The sequence below is a fragment of the Muntiacus reevesi genome, chromosome 3 (assembly GCF_963930625.1).
Source record: "Muntiacus reevesi chromosome 3, mMunRee1.1, whole genome shotgun sequence".
Taxonomy (NCBI): domain Eukaryota; kingdom Metazoa; phylum Chordata; class Mammalia; order Artiodactyla; family Cervidae; genus Muntiacus; species Muntiacus reevesi.
This window is the reverse complement of record NC_089251.1, coordinates 32,665,274-32,678,490: the sequence shown is the minus strand read 5'-3', so window position 1 is coordinate 32,678,490 and position 13,217 is coordinate 32,665,274. Positions and strand designations below refer to the sequence as shown.

The window sequence follows — 13,217 nt, the reverse complement described above, 5'->3', positions numbered from 1 at the left end:
CCACAACTGTAGAAATTTCTGTATGAAGAGGCACAGAGGAAAACTAGAAATCAAATCTGTGTCCTTTATTTCCACCAAGAGGGCATACCCACAAATCACATACTGTGTCCTGTCTCAACAGGTTGCTGGATGGTTTCCTGGGCCTGAGGCACATGATGACCTGGGCTCTGCTCTCCAGATAGATGGCAGGGGTGGGCAGTGGAGAAGGGCTTAACACGGAGGTCGAGACCCCCCAGCACTGAAGGGGGACAGAGAGCAAGGGTGCAAGGACCATGATGGCAGGGGCAGTAGGAGCCTTGAAGGACCTAGGTTGAACATTTTGAGGTGAGAGGCCTCTCCACCCAGGCCTCCATATCCACGGACAGCCACACCCAGACTGTGGGGAGAGACAAAGTTGCTGCCGCCCACTGTGGTGCTACATTCTTCTAGATTCTTCTAGAAGTCCCTTTCTTTTTTCTGCCGTGGTTAAGGTCTGGGAACAGGAATCATTTGTCAGAAGAACGCAGAAGCCATTTGCTGGAGTCCACCTTTTCAAGATGAGCTGTTTGAGGCTTCAAGAATGAGAGAGAAGGAAGTGGAGAGCAGAGACAAGAGAGGCTACCAGGCCCAAGGACAGAGGCTGGGAACCATGTGCAGTCGGGCAGAGCAGTGGTCAGTGGAGTCGTGGGTCTGAGGCTGAGATACCTCTGGGCTCGTTGCCACCAAAGCGGAAGAACTGAGGCAGAGGCAGCCCACGACTTGCTGAGGAGACAGAACTCAGGCACCAAGTAACAAAGACGCCCCTGCAGAACTGCCGCTCTCTGCCCCAGCAGTCTCCAATGGTCTGCTACAGAGCCCAGCGGCCAGGGAGGCAGGGCCTACTGCTGGGATATCATGGCAAGTGCCCAGTCCAAGAATGCCACTGTGGTGTCCTGTAGGCTGAGCCAGGTCCAGTGGGCAGCCTCACTCAGCTGTGTCTTCATGCAGTCCCAAGTCACCTCGCCTCTGGGAGGAAAGCAGACATTTTGGGGGTTGGGCAGTTGTGATGTGCAGCTGTGTCAAGTCAAAGAGCTGTAGCTCAGACTCACAACATGGATCTCAAAGTGCCCAAGGGATGCGCAGGGGGCAGGGCAGAGCGAGAAAACCAAAAGGGGAGCTATGTCCCTGGAGAAAGGGCCTGGGGCCAGGGCCTCCTGCTGGAGCCCTGGGGTAGGGCCTCACCTGCATGCCTCATGGCAGTGCTCCTGGATCTGGGCCAGGGCCTCAAGCAGCATGTGCCACGTGGGCAGCAGGATGCTGTGGTAAAGAAACAGGAGCAGCTCCCTCAGAGAATGGAGCAGCTGGTTCAGGGCGTCAGGGAGCTGGGTCTGTAGCTGGACCATGAAGAATGAACGTGTTAGAACGACAGGGAAGGCAGTCCAGGTGGGGCTGCACCTTCCCAAGAACACAGCCATCCGGCGAGACCAGCCTTCTCTGACCTCCCTGTCTCTGGCTTACCCTCTGGAAGAGGCTGACAAGGCTGTCACCAAACCAGGCAAGGTGTGAGGCACAGTGGGCAGAAAGGAAGTCGATGGTGGCATTGGTGTGGGCCCAGGCCAGCTGCAAGCCAGGCCTCACCACGGTCAGCAGGTGGGAGCCCCAGGCTGGCAATGTCTCCTCCAGCAGGCTGTAGGGGAGACACAGGGGAGGAAGAAGGTGTCTTGAGTCTCCCAAGCAGGTTGGCCTAAGAACAGCTGGGGCAAGGGAGGCCTTGGGAAAGGCTTCACAGCGGCTTCCCATTGATTGTCAATGCCGTCACCACCCTGAACAGGCAAGCCCTCTCACTCCCATGCCTCCCTCTCCCCACTAGGTCTCCCCACCCCCACCCCTGGAGTTCTCACCTGTAGCCCTGCAGGCTGTAGGAGTAGATCTTGGTGCATGCCTGTTGGCCAGCAGGCAAGACACCAGATGACTGAAGCAGTCGGCCAGAAAGGGAGGCTGCGGAGAGGGGGCCTCAGGTGAGTGGGGAGGGGAGCGGGGCAGGGACCGGGGAGGCAGGCACTACAGGCCCCAGAGCAGGCCTAGTGAGGGATGGGGCAGAACTGGACATGCTCACAGGGTCATAGAGCCAGCTCCAGTCTGCTCTGGAGCACGTGTGGAGGGAGGGATGCAGGACAGGGGAGCAAGAAGGGTGCAGCCAGGTGGAGCCGTGGACTTGGGCATCAGGAAACCTTGGGTTTGAGGGTCAGCCTTTCTATTTCCTAGCTGTGATCTTATGCTAATTGGTAAATCTTTCTGAGCCTCAATTTCCTCAGAAATTAAAGACAAGATAACACTACTCAAATGAGACCATGAATATGCAAGCATTTCTACAATGCAAAGCACAGACACATCTGTCAGAAAAATGTCTGTTATGGAATGTGTGTGGGGGTGGGGAGTGGTACATCCAGCTCCGTGTCCCCAGAAAAAGCCCCTGGCTATCTCCTTTGCCAGCCAATTCCTGCTTACCCTGGAAAGAGCTGTGTGACCGGAAGTCATGGCACAGGAAACCTACGGCAAAGACCAGCACCAACAGGAGTAGCCGTGCCCAGGGCAGCCGGAAGCCCCGAGCCTGCTGCAACAGACTCTAGAAAGAGAAGGGGCAGGGAGCAGTGGTCAGAAGGGAGAGGGGCTGGCTCTGGCCTCCTAAGGCAGGCCCCAAGCTAGGCCTTCCACAGAGAGGATCTAGCCCTCACGCTACTCCAGAGGTGGTGGGGGCTCCAGCGGCAGGTGGGACAGGAATGTTATACAGGTCCAACTCAGGGTGTGCAGAGACTGTGAGGAGAACAGTGTGTGGATGGTGGTGGGAGGCGAGGGCAGGGGGCTGGGCACTGGCACCTTGCAGGCCGAGTCACAGGTGACGACATCCTGATTGCTGCCGCTGCCCTTCCTCAGCAGATCCTGGTTGGTAAGCTTGAAGGACTGAATAGTTTCTTGCAATGACTTCTGTGTCTGTAGAGAAAGAAAAGTCTAGGCTGAGAATGTTAAGATTTAGCCCAGGAGGGAACCCTGAGCTTCCATTCTGCTTTGTATTCCACGCCGAAAGTGCTAATGGAGCGCCTTCCCAGAAAGTGGGGCCAGTGGCGGAGGGTACGAACCCAGAACCCAGACGAGGCTCAGCCTGCCATGTGTCCCCAGCTCCTCACCTTCTTGGGAATCCGCTCCCAGGACCTGAGCAGGTGCTCCAGCAGCAGGCTGTGAGGAAAGCACAATCCTTTCCCATCAGGAGGCCCACCTGGCCCCTCCCGTCATCCATGGGCCCCAGCTCCTTCAGGCTGAAAGACCCTCCATGTCCCGTCCCCCATCCTCACAGAGGAGCAGCTTCCTGGAAGCCTCTCTGCAAAGCTCCCACAGGTATGAGCCTGAACAACAGTGACAAACATCCCCCTTCTGCTTTCGGACAGGACACATCATGAAGCGTGAATTAAGGTTTCTCTGTGTGGATCGGAGGCAGGTGACCCCCACCCCCCAACCTGCCTGGACTGTGACAGGTGCTTGGGATAAAGCTGCCGCCAGACGCTAGTGCTGAGCGGGTCCACCATCAGGCACTCAGTCAGGCTTCTCAGGAGCTGCACAGGAGATAGAAGGGAGAGCCTGCTGGGTCCCGGGCTATGGTGGGGAGTGCTAAGAGTTACCTCCCCCTCCTAGTTAGTGCCAAGTGGGGCCTCCCAGGCAGCACTCCACCCCGAAGGGCAGAGAAATTGTGCCCATACCCTCAAAATCTCCAAGAGGCTGTAAAGGGAAGGAAGGGGCTCCTGAGATCAACATTCATTTGTCTGCAAGGGACCATGAGAGATTGGTCAGATCTGAATAGGTTGCCTTTTCAGCGCCATTCTTCTGAGGGTGAAGCATAAGGGAGCCAGCAGTTGGCTGTTGGGACCAAGCTGGGGAGGGGGGGCGGAGAGGGGAGAAAACAGGCTCCCAGTGGCAGAGCCTGTCAGCAGATAGGGACCTCCCAACAGACCCCAGGAAGAAGAGAGGCACCTCCCACCAGTTCCTCACCTCTCTCTTCATCTCCGGAGGGCAGCTAGGGGTGGCTCTGGACAGGAAGGAGGGGAAGTAGGTATGTAGCGTGGATTCTGGCTTTGCCCCAAATGCCAGCACCTTCAGTCGTGGGTACAGCTGACACAGCTGCTCCTGCAGGCTGTGGAGGGGGTTGAGAGGAGAGCTGAGTATAGACTCTAACTGGCTTTGTGTGCTGTGTCCCTTGTACCTGCCGCAAAGTCCACACCCTGCCCAAGGTGGTGGTCATGAAGGGCCTTGTAATGGTTCTGCATCTTTCTAGACTCAGAGACTTCTTGGAAAATCTGCTCAGAGTCATGGGTCCCCTGCCCAGAAAATGCCCACAGGGCAATCACCATTGAGGGCACATGTAATTCTTCCAGGGGTTCAATGATCCCGTGAACATGAGGGTTGATAATCTTCAATTGAGGGTGGTGGGAGGTGAAGGGACAAATATAGTGTCCTAACACTCTGCTGGGGTCCTTCACAGCAGGTTGTGGCCCGGGACAGCCCTACCTGGGAGTCAAGGAGTTGTTGGGCATATAGGCAAAGTCCAGAAGTGGGAAGAGGTCCTTGGGGCCAATCATGCCAAAGCCCTTGGTGAGGTTTGGGTGCATCCTGTTGGGGAGGAAAGAAACAGGCTTGTTGGGGAACACCTGCCCTGGCCACAGTCCCAGCTAAGAACATCTAAGAAAAAGGCCATAAACTCCACTCCATCCCCCACCCCCACCCCCTGCCCCACTTCCTGGCTCCCTTCCTTTCCTTCTTCACCATCACTTTCTGACTTGGGAGGAACTGGTCCTGATGCTCCTTCACATCTATGGAAACCAGGATCACAGCATTCCATTTTGTTGAAATAGCTACCTAAAAACACCCCGGGCCTGCTGCTTCCCTTCACCCCCCATTACTCACAGAAGCAGCCGGTCCAGGTATGCAATGGCGAAGGGAGACAGAGACTTGATGCCCAGCACAGGTAGCATAATCCCCAGCCACACTGTGGAGACAAAGGTCAGGGAGGAAGCCTCAAGCCTGGACCCACTGGGGACATTAAAGAGGAACTTCCAGCTCCAAAACCTCTTTCTTTCTTTTACCTCTCAGTCCCTCAGTGAGGTTGGTAAAACCCGCTTGACCCAGGGCCCACATGATGGTCAGACACTTGGCTGGTCGGCTCTGGTGGGACCTCAGCAGTTCCAGGAACTGGGGAGACCAGTGAGGGAGGCAGGTTGGGAAAGGGCAAAGCACCAGGAGCACCCCCAAAGCCAAGGAATAAGACAGAATTCAACTGGGAGAGGACAAGGGAGCAGTGTGGTAACGTGGTGAAGTGACTCAGAGCACAGGCTCTGGTCTTCACTCACACTTATCACGTACTAGTTGACCAACTCTACAAAGTAACTGACCCCCTCTGTGGCTCAATCTTCTCATTTACGAAATGGGAATAGCAGCACCTACCTCATATATATACATAGTGCTAACGGCGTTAGCTATTACTACTTGTCTTACAGGACCTCCCGCATCCCTTAATTGGGTTCAACAGAGTCGATTCTGCCCAGTCTCCCCAGTCCTGGCCTCCCGATGGTCCCATCACAACCCTGAGCTCACCTTGCCTAGGTTCGTGGTGACAATCTTGGGCTTGTCTTGCAGAATGGCCTGGATACAGATGCGGTAACCATGCAGTGACTCCCCTGGAGATACACATTCTCAGACCCACATGTACTAATCAGCACCCCAAACCTGTAATCTCCCTTTCAATAGCTGAGAGCCCAGAACCCAGCCCCAGGGAGTCCTAGCATCCTCCTTCTTTTCCAAGAGTGCTGGAATTAGCATGTTTCTCTGCTAAAACAGAACCTCTTCAGTTACTCTAGAAGCAGGAAAGGGGGATAGGTTCCCAAGATGGGACTGGCCTATTTCTCATGGGACCCTCTCACCTGGAGTCTTATCCAGTTCTTGTAGCATGGTGAATAGACAGTGGTCAAAAAAGAGCTCCAGGGATCCTGCAGCCTTCGCCAGTAGCCCTCGGATGATGCCACGCAGCTCCCGGCTCACCAGGCTGTAGGGATAATCTGGGGTCGATAGGCCTCACATGAGAGCTAGCACCAGAAGCCTCTGCTAGCTCTGAGGCCTCTGCTTTGCTTCCTGAGAACTGTAAGTGAAGGCAGAGGTCACTGCACTGTGACTGGCATCCCCCCTATTTAAAGGAGGCCCAGAAACTTTGAAGCCATGCTAATCTGAGGACAGCTCAAATCACCCAGGTAAGTCAGGGCAGTGGGGGGCATGGGGCTCAGTTACTAAGTAATGCACTTACATACAGCCCTTTCAGAATTTTCTTCAACTCGTCTGGAGAACTAACCGTGAGGATGCTGGCTAAGTGTGGGTTCACTTGGAGGTACTTGGAGCTTGTAGTTGAGATAGCTGGCCAGGTCCTTCAACCACACGGATGGGTTCCCAGAGAACACGCTCTGGCTCTTGTCCAGTTCCTTCTGCAGAGCTGCCAGGTCCAGCTGCCAGGAACATAGGTACCTCATGGTGAGTTGTGGGTGTACAGTAACGGGGCAGAAGTGGGGAAATGGTTGAACTAGGTGGTGGCAGGAAAAACAAAGGGTTTCTGCTTTTCGATGCAAGTATGTGGAATGCTATACTTTTTCTGCATCCAGATTTTCAGGAACTAGAAAACAAGACAGTTGTAACTGCTGATCTCAAGAACTAATACTCTTGGGCCCCTCACTTGTTCAAGGGGTAAAACAGAAGACAAGATGGAAAATGAAAGATCACTCCTTCCTTGGTGGGAGGAACCACAAGCAATTTTTCTAAACCCTCTGTGTATCTCTGGATTTTCAAGGTTTTCCTCTCACTAATCTATGGTTCTCTATTAACTCATTCCCTCTCTATCCTAAGTGCAGACACTGCATCCCTTTGTGTTTCCATCCTTTCCTGAAGGCCTCCTCTCAGTCAGCAGTGTTCCTCATCCCACAGGTCCCTCAGCAGCCCGTCCCTGTCCCACTTCTTTCACCCTCTCTACTCCTTGGGTCCTCATTCTTCCCCTGCCTAAAGTCTCGGCACACTCACAGCTTTCAGTGCCTCCTCCAGGCTGCGAAAGCGGCCCTGCTTCTGGTTCTGGTTGGTGAGGGTCGCCACCTTCTTAGCCTGCTTCTTGCTCCCCGGTTTCTTAGGCTCCACAGCAGGAGGTGGAACCTGCTCCTTATTCTGCCGCTTCAAGATTTTCTCAAAGCCCCGCTCATACAGGGTGCTTGTCGTCTGGATTGGAGCTGGGGTAATGACAGGCAGAGAAAGGGGGGCAGCCCTGAATCAGGAGGGCCTCACAGAAATAGTGGTCCCTCCCCACACACTGGCACTTAATTAATCTCCAGGGAGGAGCCTGCCTCAAAGCCCTTTCTTGCATCCTACTTAAGGAGCCCTCCTGGTGGCTTCTTTCAGTTACCACAACTCTTGAGTTCATGGGCTTTTTCAGAGAGGAGGCATTTCTTCATTAGGAAATCAGAGTATGGGAAAATTAGGTGGGTGGGTGGGTGGTGTCCAACAAAGAGGGCTGTCTTCTTTGTTGAGTGGCTACCAGTCTGGGAGATCACGGTTTTCCCATCTTGGTTCTACCCCAGTTCCTCTTGGCTCTGATGTGACAACTCTATAATCAACAAGTGGCAAGCTTTCTCTGCTTCTACGAGAGGCTTTGAGGAAACAGGCACCGCTTGGAATAACACTTGATGGGTGTGGAGATGTGTCTGGTGGATTATTTTCTCCCACTGCCGGGCCTCATGAGCGTCCCGGTCCCCACGCCCACACCCTACATGCCGGTTACTTAAGGCGGGGGGCCCAGTGTATGATGAACCAGACTGCCCCTCCGCAGCTCTCGGACACCTGCCCAGCGAGGCCAGGCTATAGGGTCCGGGAACAGCTGGCAGGGAGTGTGTGCTGTCTGCTGAGCGTCCGAAGACCGGACTCCCGGTCCCCTCTAACAAGTGATCTTGGGGAAGGCGTCTAACTTAGCTGGGCCTCAGTTTACTCATGTGAGTGGCGAGGACGGCGACCTCCCTCGCGCTGTCTACCTCTTGTGAGGGTCAAGAGAAACGCCAGGGGAGCGCCGGCTCAAGGGGAAGGTACCGATCGGCAGGAGAGTTCGCGACTCCAGGAGCCCAGGGGTGTTTGGACCCTCTGGGCCCCGGGAGCTGCTCGCTATCACCCCGGGTGGGGAGGTGGGGGGCAGACCCGGGGCCGGGCGAGGGCTACAGGAGCCGGCGGGCCGGGTGGGTACTCACGGGTCAGGTCGTACTTCCACACTCCATTCGCCTCCCCGAGCGCCCGGCGGTCCCCTCCGCCGCCTTTACCACTGCTGCCGGCCCCAGGCCGCCGCCCCTTCTTCACCACCTCCCAGTGCCCCCCACCCGCCGTCTTGGCCGCCATGGCTCCGACCCTCCCGCCACGGCCGCCTCCCCGAGCTTTCCGGTCCGGTGCGGACGCGCCGCGCTCTGCCACGTCTCCTCGCAGGGCCTCGCGGCGCGTGACGCCACCCGCAAGGCAGCTTGGGACTTGTAGTCGTTGGCGTTTGCCGGGTTCTTCCACGCTAGGGGTCGGCGCGGCGTCAGGAGCCTTTCTCAGCCAAAAAAAAAAAACAAAAAACAAAAACCCAGCCAAGCAAAAGATGTTGAGATGAGAGGCTACTGCTTTCGGACAACTTTTATTGAGCCAACCAGTCCATCCTAAAGGAGATCAGTCCTGGGTGTTCATTGGAAGGACTGATGCTGAAGCTGGAACTTCAATAGTTTGGCCACCTGATGCGAAGAGCTGACTCATTGGAAAAGACCCTGATGCTGGGAAAGATTGAGGGCAGGAGGAGAAGGGGACGACAGAGGATGAGATGGTTGGATGGCATCACCGACTCAATGGACATGAGTTTGGGTGAACTCCGGGAGTTGGTGATGGACAGGGGGGCCTGGCGTGCTGCGGTTCATGGGGTCGCAAAGAGTCAGACACGACTGAGCGACTGAACTGAACTGAACGTGGAAGTATTGGGTGACTTGGGAAAAATTTAACTGTTTCTGGCTTTCTTTCCGTTCTAGCTGTGCAAGAAGGACGGAATGAAAATAATAATTCTCAGCTCCTGGGAGAGTTTGTAGATAAAATGCTCCCTTCATTCCAGGAAAGTGCTAGTTTTTCTGTTGCTAATGATTAAACTTTGAGTTTAATGAGCTATTAAAAAAAAAAAAAAAAAAAAAAACTATTTTGAAGGAACAAGGAAGGGTGATGGAGCTTTGAGGATTCCTGCCTTGAGGCAGTGTTTGGGGTGGGGTGGGGCAGGAAGTGGAGAGCTGAGAGTCCTTCCAAAGGAGGCAGAGAAAAGTCTGTGGCCCTGGGACAGCCAGAGCTGGGTTTCCCCTTGCAGGCAAGTGGGAAAGAAAAGGCTCTGACTCCCTCCGCAGAAGTTAGGCCCAAGTCCCACGTGTGGCAGGGAAGCGATCAAGAATGGAAGACCTGAGGAACCACTTAAGCAGGTGACCTGCTCAGACATCCCCTCTCTCTGGAGGTCCCTCGGGCCATGCTTGTTGTATCATGTGAGACCTCAAAACTGGAAGCATCCTGGAAGGGGAGTATGAGTGAAGGTGAACTAGAAGTGATTTATCATGATTAAGGAAATGTGCTATTTCATATGCCCTGCCATGCCAAGTTTTTTTTCAGTCCTATTTGACTTCATGCGACCCTATGGACTGTAACCTGCCAGGTTCCTCTGTCCATGAGATTCTCCAGGCAAGAATACTGGACTGAATTGCCCTACTCCAGGGAATCTTCCCAACCCAGGGATCAAACCTGCATCTCTTAAGTCTCCTGCATTGACAGGATGGTTCTTTTTACCACTAGTACCACATGGGAAGCTCACTATTTCAAGCACACTCCCACATTTGACCATGAGATTCATACCTGCCATACTGAGGAACAAGCCAGGCAAGCCTTTATGGTAAGAACTAGAGTTTAACTTCCCACAGGATGAATGGTTTAGGAGGTGATGAATTCCTTTAGGAAGGAGATTAGAGAAGGCTTCCTAAAGGAGATGACACTGGAAATGTGTCCTGAGGAATGGGCAAATAGTCATTGGTTGGGGATTAGGGCAAGTGGAGAGAACAGGCCAGATGTGTGAACTTATGTAAGCAAAGGCCTACAAAGGTGGGACACAGCGGGGCAAGTCTGGGAGACTGGAAGTAGTTCAATGTGACAGTGCTTCATGGATTTTGGAGGTTATGTGGTTGGAAAGGGACCTGAGCCCATATGCCAAGGTCTTTGCCTGTTAAATTTTTACTTCATCCTGCAGATCGTGGGAAGCCAATAGGAAAATGGCATACCTACTTTTGGAAAGGTAAGTGGGGACAGGTAAAGGATGGGGTGGGCTGGAGGCAGAAAGTAGGAGATAACCACCTCTTGCTGCTTCCTTCTGCCTGCCCTCCAGCCCCTGCAGGCCTGACCATCACTGACTTTGCCTCAGGTCAAAGGGTCTGAAATGAAGTGCTTTTGCCTAGGACTGTATTTGAGATGATCATTAATACATTTTTTCCACATAATTGGTTTAGCTCTCCTCAGACACTGTCTTCTCTTTGTTCTACCTCTTCTGTGTTACATGTATGGTCACAAAAGCAACACTGATTTTGGAAGAGAAACAGAAAGGGCTTTCCATAGAGGCAAAGAAGGGGGTGTTCCATGGTAGAAATATAGAGAAGGGTGGGGAAGGGCTGTATTTCCTTAGAATAGTCCAGCAGGTCATCTGTTGTACCTTGGCACCTAGAGGATAGAAGTCATTCACTTACTTATCCAGTAGCATCTCCTAAGCCCTTTCTCTACCTAATAAGCACTTAGCACAGTGGTAGGTGGGAGCTAGAGGACACACCTCACTTGCTTGAGAGGAACTCGAGAAACCTGTGTGGGAGACAGACGAAGCAAAAAATTGTAATTCACCGTCTTAAATGTTCCAGGGTTTGGGGAGGAGGCAGTGGCTTTACATTCTTGAGCTCTAGGTCTTCAAAGAGCAACCTTAGACACTAGCCATGAAGGGTGGGCTTGGGCAGGTACCCATGGGGTAAGAGGGAAGAATCAAAAGACTGGGTCAAGTTTGGGATGGACATGTACACACTGCTATTTTTTAAATGGATAACCAACAAGAACCTGCTGTATAGTACATGGAACTCTGCTCAGTGTCATGTGGCAGCCTGAATGGGAGGAGAGTTTGGGGGGAGAATGGATACATGTATATGTATGGCTGAGTTTCTTCAGTGTTCACCTGAAACTATCACAACATTGTTAATTGGCTATACCCCAATACAAAATTTTAAAAAGTTAAAAAAGACTGGGTCAAAGAGGATGGGTGGGTGTCTGGTGACACCCACCACCAAGAACAGTGAGCTCATTGAAGCAGGTTGACCTACTGTATTGGTTTCCTATTGCTGCCATAAGAAATTGCCACAAACTTAATGGCTTAACACAACACAAACTTCTTGTCTTATAGCTCTGGAAGGTGAAAGTCTGTCAGGGTCTCACTGGGGTAAAATATGGTATCTATAGGGCAGTGGTCCCTTGTGGAGACTCTAGGAGAGAACCTGTTTCCTTATCTCTCCCAGCCTCTGGAGGCTGACCAAATTCCTTCACTCATATCTCCCTTTCATCTTCAAAGCCAGCAGTGATGGGTCAAGACCTCCTCATATTGCATCACTCTGATCTCTTGCCCCACCCATCCCAATTTTATGGACTCTTGGCAATTACACTGGACCCATCTGGATAATCCAGGATACCCTCCTTATTTTAAAGTCAGCAGATTAGTGATTTAATTCCATCTGCACGTTAATTCCCCTTTGCCATGTATTAATAACCTAACATATCCACATGTTCTGGGGATTATAATGTGGACATCTTTGGAGGGAAGGGTTATTCTGCCCACCACACCCATCTAACCATCAGGGTGAGGTCCCAGCCTGAAGATGAACACTGGGCATCACAGAGAAACTACCTTCTTCTTTTACTATATCTACCTGGAATAGCCTTTAAAATTAGGCAGAAGAATTAAAAATGGTAAGAATTAAAAATCACTAAGATAAAATCATAATTTTAGTCATAAAGAAATAAAAGCAGGCTAGGAACTTGGAGAAAAACAGGGGAATAAGGAGAATAAATTCAGAAGTCTCTGTATGTGGGAGTGGGAGTCAAATGGAGAAGGTGAAGTGAATGAGGAATGAACAGACATGGTTTGCTTATTTCAGGTTTCTAACTGGAGTCCCTGGAGAAATGCTGGTGGTCTGGCAGGAGGGTCTTAGAGCAGGGCCGTGGAAGAAACAACATCCCGGCAGTGTCTTGGGCACACTCAGGATGGTGAAGAACACCTACCAAGGCTGGTCAGAAGCTAGAGGACAGTTCTGGAAGTCACACCTGTGTGGTCTTTGGGGATGAGCACAGAACAGTGAGTCAGGAGGTCTCAATTCTAGCCCAAGTTTTTACCACCTTGAGCAAATCATGTCACATGTAGGTCTCAGTCCTTTCCCCTGTAAATAAGGGGCTGTTCTAAAGGGCAACCAAGGCTCTGTTTAAACAGGCCTGGTACCCACATTCAGCTAAGTGCCCTTGGTCCCTGTTGGACCTTCAGGACACTGGTTATCATGGCCCGTGGCTGGCACGCACCGGGAATGCAGGGCTGTGCAAACATGATATGACAGTTTCCAGCTCCTGGCTCCCATGAGAGCCTGTTCTGTGGAAGGAACCCCTTGGACACTGCTTTCCTCCTGGGCTTCAGTGCTTAGAGCCCTTGCTCTTTGTAACCCACTCAGCTCCGTCATGTGAGCCCTCGTCCCCATATGGATCACTGATGTTGGGTGTGTGGACTTTGACAAGGGTGGCGGACAGTATGCGGTCATACTGGCCCAAACAGGACGGAAACAAGGCATCTCTCAGCCAGGTCCCCCTGCCACCCCACAGCTGCTTGACTGGGTTGCCCACCACCACAGCCATGGTCCTGAATTCTGTTCCCCTTCAGGGAGCAGGAGTTCAGGCCTCCGTGCCTTCCCTTAGGGCCCTGGTACCAGCGTTGGGAGATGGGGGCTGGGTCAGAGCTGGGCTCTGAGGCTAAGCCAGTGATGCTTTCTGGGCCTGAGGGAGGATGGCAGTGGTGCTGTGCCCCATGGATATCACCTCTGGGGAGGGAGTCGCTCAGAGAAAAGCACTGAGACCCAGGCTGTGAC

At 52.8% G+C, this 13,217-nt stretch overlaps 1 protein-coding gene across 1 annotated transcript; it reads right to left on the bottom strand.

Moving 5' to 3' along the window:
* Positions 1-50: 50 nt before the first annotated feature.
* TMEM214 (transmembrane protein 214) lies at positions 51-8,462 on the bottom strand. The gene is made up of 17 exons (XM_065928768.1): positions 8,268-8,462; positions 7,063-7,262; positions 6,347-6,497; positions 5,925-6,059; positions 5,599-5,681; positions 5,091-5,196; positions 4,912-4,993; positions 4,516-4,617; positions 4,000-4,141; positions 3,475-3,566; positions 3,144-3,192; positions 2,836-2,949; positions 2,467-2,584; positions 1,860-1,956; positions 1,477-1,645; positions 1,201-1,352; positions 51-984 (listed from the first exon to the last, which is right to left on the bottom strand). Exons 1-17 carry the CDS (start codon positions 8,410-8,412, stop codon positions 858-860), a joined length of 2,064 nt encoding a protein of 687 aa, XP_065784840.1. The 5' UTR covers positions 8,413-8,462; the 3' UTR covers positions 51-857.
* Positions 8,463-13,217: the final 4,755 nt, after the last annotated feature.

What these genes read in the sequence shown, in the direction of transcription:
- TMEM214 (XM_065928768.1), bottom strand. Translation starts at nt 8,412, where the DNA reads ATGGCGGCCAAGACGGCGGGTGGGGGGCACTGGGAGGTGGTGAAGAAG. An exon ending in CCTCACTGAGGGACTGAGAG is followed by an intron (nt 4,994 to 5,090) that starts GTAAAAGAAAGA and finishes TTGTCTCCACAG; the next exon opens with TGTGGCTGGGGATTATGCTA. An exon ending in TACAGCCTGCAGGGCTACAG is followed by an intron (nt 1,646 to 1,859) that starts GTGAGAACTCCA and finishes TCTCCCCTACAG; the next exon opens with CCTGCTGGAGGAGACATTGC.